General features: G+C 35.9%; 1 protein-coding gene across 1 annotated transcript; it reads left to right on the forward strand.

Moving 5' to 3' along the window:
* Positions 1–648: 648 nt before the first annotated feature.
* LOC141904433 (uncharacterized) lies at positions 649–5,530 on the forward strand. The gene is made up of 6 exons (XM_074793020.1): positions 649–697; positions 2,488–2,604; positions 3,362–3,640; positions 4,155–4,493; positions 4,969–5,190; positions 5,361–5,530. Exons 1-6 carry the CDS (start codon positions 649–651, stop codon positions 5,528–5,530), a joined length of 1,176 nt encoding a protein of 391 aa, XP_074649121.1.
* The last annotated feature ends 1,605 nt before the right edge of the window (positions 5,531–7,135 follow it).

Here is a 7,135-nt window from a genome sequence, read left to right on the forward strand (position 1 = left end):
GTACGACACCAAGTTCGAATTCGCATGTGAGGATGGTGAACATATATACTCAATCGAGAGCAAACACGCTAATAGCAAAGAAGACAGATTGTGGAGTTTCCTGTGCCGCCCGGGTTACGTCTCGACAGATTGTGGCTTTACCGCACATCACGTCAACAGCTATTACAATGGTCTAGACTACAAATGCCCCGATGATACAATAATCACAGGCGTCTCAAGCGAACACAAGGATAGGGATAGAATTTGGAAATATAGATGCTGCAAGGTAAGTTAAGAAAACGCTCGTGATAGCCACATTTAGATGTAATCCTCTCATATGCATTTGTGTACCCTTTATATATAAATGCCACACAATTTGTATTGTATACGATTGTTTAAACTCAATGAAGTCTATGTTGTATCAGTCTATGAAGTAAATCCCAAAATACGATAATTTAACAACTTAAATCAGTTACACTGACGTTTCAGATTATACTTTCATCCATCTTCAGGGAAAACTGAAATTTCAGTTTTTTAATTCTCGTATTTCGGGTCTTTTACGTGAAATTGTTAGTTTGTATTTTCAGTTGAATACACTTCCTGGCGCGGATTGCTATTCGACAAGTGAAATTAATGACGGTGATGAACATTTCTTGTACGAAATCCCATATGGCGAGTCTATCGTTGGATTTAAAAGCGATTACGATGACCCTACAAGGTAGTAAAGAATATTGAGCAAGAGTAAAATATAAACGATAGGTCAAAATCGAGTAAGACTATTTGCAGTCTGAATGTACTCAACTCACGATATTAACGATTAACCAAGGAGAGGATGCAGAAATTCTTTCGGGGTCTATTGGAAGATCCTAACAATTTTAAAGAAATTTCTAGCATTTTGTTAAGTCAATTGCATGCTATCTGTATCAGTAATGATGAGGCTCATATTTTGGTGTGTTTTAGATTTTCTCTTGAAAAATGCTCTTCAAAAATTGGAAACTATCGGATTTACTGCCTGTATCCGCCCTTGTTGGTACAAAATAGATAGATGGAAGGATTATACACATAACTGAATATTTGCTGTTAATCGATAGTCATAATGGGCTTGGTTTCATAATAGGTTTTTTTGTTGTGTATATTTTTGCTTTACGTCATTCGAATCTTGGTTTCCCAATTGGATTATTCATTTAATCTAACTATACGGGACCACGGCCTTTGAAGTGTTGCCCGCGCACTGGAAGCACCCAGCAGGACTTGTCTTTCTGATAGTGAATGCAATAACATTACCCTTATCCATACGAGAGCTCTGAGGCTGTTTTCCATTTCGTGTATTCAAATTAGCATTATCATTATTACCATCATCGATATTTGCGTTAGCATTCCGATGTTCATTTCGAATTGGCCAACTTTTCATATCCACTTTGATACAAAACTAATTCAACTATATTTAAACCTGAAAAATGATTTAACAAATAATGTCGCCATGTTTTTGAGATAGCAAAAATAATACAATTTAGTAGCGCATTCTGTGAAATCTTACAGGGATCGCCGTTGGATCATCCACATATGCAGATTTACCCAATGCCAAGCAACAAAAATGAAGGTCCTTGATTTCGTAGTTCCAAAATTCGTCGGTATTCGAAGAATTGGCCATAACACGGGCACAAATTGCGCAAATAACAGTCTCGATATGGTTACATTGGAAGCAAGTCAATCAAGCGCAGAGACCACGACCATCAGTGATTCTGTATCAAAAACCTGGAGCTACGGCAGATCTTTGACCGTTTCAGCAAGCATAAAAGCCGGTTTCCTGGGAAATGGAGGCGCAGTAGCTTTTTCTGCTACATTATCTTCGAAAGATACATTTACAAAAGGCACGGTTAACATATCATCACACGTCGAAACAACTACAAACAAGGCAAACGACAAATTAGAATACCGCGGGCCAGCATCGGGCTTACTTGTAGCTACTGCTAAGTTGTATAAATTCGACAGAAGTTCCGTAAACGTAGAGCTTGATATAGCTTGTGAGGATGGTACAGAGTTTAAAGAGAGGAAAAAGGTCGCATTAAGCCAAAGTGTTTACTCTGGCGTATACTTTTCTAAAGAGACTGGATTTTACAATCCAGGACGATGTCAACCACATAATCCTTGTCTTTACGCATTACAAAATGGTTTGAGCGATTCAGAACCTTTCGAGATCATTCGAAAATTCCAAGACTGTTTCAAAAATGGTGTTGGACATACCACGTTGAAAGATGATTATACCCACGGTAAATATCCGTTCCTTGTTACCAGGAACCAGTTGCTCAAGTTGGTTAAAGATAAACTTTGGTTATGTTCATGGTCAATGTAATTCTATGCAGTGTTGATAATAATTATTTCTATGTCAACTATTCACTGGTTTTGGTAACTGGTTCCAGGTTTTTAAAGCTACGCGGAAAATTTCCTCTTTTTAAAACATTGATATGTACATCGTCTTATATTGAAGCTTTCAATTACTATTTACAGTACCTGGTTATGTCGGTTGTTACATGGACAAATCGAGCGCCAGAGATTTGTCCGGAGAGGTTTTGATTAGCAACGATTTAACCATTGAGATGTGTAAGATATTCTGTGGTTCGAAAGGTAGGCAGTTATCCCAGTTGAACAGTTGCCTATTTCAGTCATTGACGAAATGAATAATATTGTAAGATGTGACACCTAATAAGCATCATTACATTTGTCTTTATCTTGGACTCTTTGATTTGAATGGTCGCTTTTATTTTTCAATTTCTTTGGGATCACCTTTGCCGCTATATTAACTGATCCGTGGCATGGTATTATTCATCAGTGGCTGAAGAGAATTGGATGATTCAGGCCATGATGAAAAAAAACATGAGTCTCATGTCAGACTTAATCCCTAAGATTTTTTTTATATCCATCTTAACGCCACATAAAAACGATATTTTCGATTTAAAAACTTGATTTGATATTTTGGTGGTGATTGGGTCCCTCATATCTGTCAACAATAGATTTAGAAAGTTGACTTGAAACGATTCAATATAAACCGCATCGCAAGTTAACCCGAACTGCCAGGGCAGATATTAAGATATTTCGTATAATTCATAGTTCTTTACCCTACAATATTTCCAATGGTTTTCTTCAGGTAGAAGATTTGCCGGGTTGCAGAACAGGGCCATTGATTCTGTAATCGGAAATCGAAGTATCTGTTTTGACGCTACATTGTCTACTGTTTCTGCCAACATTGATTTAGATTACGAAAGTTGAATTGAAAAGATTCGAATTAACCGCATAGCAATATTGACTCGAACTGTCAGACACAACGATATTTCGTATCGTTCATCGTTCTTTATCCTACAATGTTTCAAATGGTTTTCTACAGGCAGAAGATTTGCCGGGTTGCAATTTTCTAACGAATGTTATTGCGGTGACAGTTATGGCAAATACGAGAAGAAACCAGAATCCGAATGTAATAAGGCGTGTGTAGTGGAACCGAGGAAAAAATGTGGAGGCGTGAATAGAAACTCAATCTATGAACTACTGCCCGATTATCTAGGTTGCTTCATCGACGATATTGACAATAGAGATCTGTCAGTGAAGTATGCAACAACATCGAAGAGTATGAATCTAAGAAAGTGTTTAGAGTTTTGCCAGTCATCGGGTGAGTAGACCGCAACATCATCCAGGACCCAGTTCCACAGTTGTGAGTGAGAGTTGTCTGAGTTTGAATTATATACTTCATTTTCAATAATGTGTTAACTCAAAGTGAAATCATCACGCACAACTGTGTACCTAACCATTCGATAACTAATAACCATAGTGGCAATGCAGTTTCAAATTTCACAATGGACAATCTGGATCGTAGGAAGTCTCGACTAGTGGTCTGAGCTAATACGGTTCGGTCTTCACAGTGGTAACGGATTTCACAGTGCCCGCCATCTTGCAACTGCGTCCGAACTCCGCGGTCGTGCCCAATCCCGTGGTTGATTATTTACGGACTATAGTTCCGACTAGTTCGCAAATATTTGACTAATTCCGATAACCGATAGTAGGCGTTGGCAGTTCCCAATTCCTGATGGAAAACGCGGAATGATGTATTTCTACTTAATATTACCAAATAGTATTTGGTAATATTAAGTAGACATACATAGTAAAAGTATGTAGTTTATCAACAGGTTACAGTTATGCTGGTTTGCAAAACAACACTAAATGTCAAAAAGTTGATTGTCGCTGTGGAAATAGCTATGGTAAATATGGTGGAATAACTGAAAACAATTGCGATGTTCCAAACGCAGAAGACAATGAAGAAAAATACGGACGAGTCGGTTTCAGTTCTATCTACAAAGTCTATCCAAACTATGTCGGTTGTTATGAATCGAAAGGAGGACAGAATGATATATGTATTTACATTGGTTGTTACATAGATTTTAGCACTGATAGGGATCTGCTAAATGAATGGGAAACAACGACCCCAATGGATACACGAAAATGTTTAACTGAATGTCAAACAAGAGGTAAAATACATGTGAGGCCTACATATACGGTATAATTACAAAAATATTTTAGAAGTAGCATTATTCGTTTTCAAAATTCATTAAAATTTACGCATGACTACACGTATGAAGAACGTTGAGTTCCTTTTTCAATGTTTGCCATGAGTTGCCAAATCCATGATATGGCAATGATATATATTAATGATGTTATTTATCATTACCACTATAATGATAATTTTATAAATGGTCATCATCACCAAATACATATGAAAATAATGGGAATGAACAACAAATTTCCAATTATATTCAATTATTTTCAAAATTCAAAATATATATTAAAAATTTTATTTTCTCAGTTGTAAAGAACAAGTTAAAAGATTATATAATGATCAAGAGGGGATGCAGGACGAGCCAAGTTGGCTGCTCCAAAATACAGTGATCCGTGCCCGTGTGGAAAAACTAACATTAACACTAAATAGCATTTCAATTACTTTAGGTTACGTATACGCGGGTTTACAGTATAGTGAGGAATGTTTCTGTGGTAGGAGTTACGGTAAACATGGAGGAAGGAGAGCAGATACTGAATGTGGCATGAAATGCGCTGGTAATAGTGATCAAATATGTGGCGACGCCTATAGAAATTCAATCTATCTTTGCTCTAGAGATAAAATGTCAGTTGATAAATGTATCAATTGGTGTCGAGGTTTTAGCACCAACGGTAAGCTCTTCTGAGATAGATCAAAATTTATAACGGCCCGCTCCTAGTCTAATCAACCTATGCATTAGGATATGGAAAATTCATTTTTCAAGATTTTTTACTTTGGAAGATTAGCCATCGGCATATCGAAAATAGATCGTTTCATTGTCGAAATGATTTTGTCTTTCTAGATTTCCGATACGTTTACGCTAAACTTTCTGGAGGTAATCGATGTACATGCGCTACACAATCAGACTCTCGTAGAGGGTCACCAGCTACTGGAAAATGCACTAAACCTTGCGACGGTGATAAAAACCAAATCTGTGGTGGTGACGGCAAACATTCTATTTATAAGATATAAGAAACTCTCTAAACTATGCTTTAGATTGTGAAACTTATGCATGTACTTAAATGGTTCGGTTATACTTAATTTGCCTCAGAAACTCAAATTCAGAATAAACAACAGAAACAAAATTAGTTTTACGAGTTTTACGAGAAATATATTTTCATGGTACATGTAAGGGGCATAAGGCACCATTTTTTGCGCACAACGCGGAACTTATCGGATATAAACAGCCTTGAACTGACGAGATACTGTCGGTGCAGAACACTGGACTCATAGGAAATAACAATCTTATCTACGTAATAGGTGGGAAACCATACGATTATCCCTTGATTCTTGATTTCTCCTCGAAATCTCTTTTATCAAGAAAGGCTGAAGTGCTCGGTATCAGATTGACATGCTCACTCCAATTCGACCTATCATCGACCAACGCTTATGTCCAAGTTGATATATTCCTCTCTGGATTGGTTCATCGATAAAGAGATATCCGCGTTGCAAAATAATGACATCAATGAATTGGTATCTGCGGTATCTGGTCGAGTGTATTTTTTAGTCAACTTTGTCAAATATTTGGCCAAATGTTTGAAATGATTTTAAAAATGATCAAAGAAAAATTTTTGTTGTGGTCTTGAAACCGTTGTTTCCTTTTTAAATGGACACAATCAAATTTTGCTATTCAAGCCACCAATGCGTCAGAATACAAGAATTATATTTTAAAATAGTTGAAAATAACACATTACAAACTTCCTAATTAGTACATCTAAGACATTTGAGTCGGTAAGCTTACTTCTGCAAAACAGTTATTCACTTGGGAAATGCACTTTCAAAATTATTTATCAAAAAATACACGTTCTGGCTATTAAGTTTCAAATTACACATTTAAGACATTCAGAGAGTCCGGTACTTCAGCAAAACAGCTATTGATAATTTGCGCTACGTTCAAAATGAAGGGTCAGATAATCGTCACGTCCGATCAATTTTATTCGATAAATTTTGTTGAAGTTCAAGAGCGTTTTCTTTTACCGAATGATATATGTTGGCGACCAAGATGTAACGTTAACCAACATTGGAAAAATTGAATGAATGAAACTATGAATGAAAATATTTTTCCAAAGTTTTCGAAGAAAATAAATGAAGCAATCTCCGCAGACAATAAACGAAACAGTCGAAGCAGCAATTTAATAGATATTATTTATTTGCACTGTAAAATGTCCGTAAATATATAATGCTTTTTAGTCAATAGATATCTGTGAATATAAGTTTTTAAATTATAAGTACGTAAACTTGTATAATACATGAAATGAAATAAATGTAATGATTTAGATTGTAAAAAAGACCTGATACATCTACAGTAAATGTACAAACTAACATCTTAAAGCATAAAATCAAAAAGTTTTGTAATTTCAAGCATTATAAAACATCATTCTTTAAAAGTGTCTAATAGATTAAAGAAATTATTTTTGAATAAACCCTGAAGATGGATGGGAAGAAAAATTCTTCCCGAAACATCAGAAAAACGGGATTTATAGTTATTGTTGTATCACTATCGCGAATGTTCTGATTATAAATATTTTGAAACTTCACGGATGGATCGTACAAGTAGCACAGAAAACTCTAACCTTT

The sequence above is a fragment of the Tubulanus polymorphus genome, chromosome 4, assembly GCF_964204645.1.
Source record: "Tubulanus polymorphus chromosome 4, tnTubPoly1.2, whole genome shotgun sequence".
NCBI classification, from domain to species: domain Eukaryota; kingdom Metazoa; phylum Nemertea; class Palaeonemertea; order Tubulaniformes; family Tubulanidae; genus Tubulanus; species Tubulanus polymorphus.

Bases quoted from the DNA above. Each gene is read 5' to 3' on its own strand.
- LOC141904433 (XM_074793020.1), top strand. From the start codon at position 649: ATGGCGAGTCTATCGTTGGATTTAAAAGCGATTACGATGACCCTACAA. The intron at 698-2,487 runs GTAGTAAAGAAT...TACTATTTACAG, and splicing joins GATTACGATGACCCTACAAG to TACCTGGTTATGTCGGTTGT. The intron at 5,191-5,360 runs GTAAGCTCTTCT...TTGTCTTTCTAG, and splicing joins TCGAGGTTTTAGCACCAACG to ATTTCCGATACGTTTACGCT.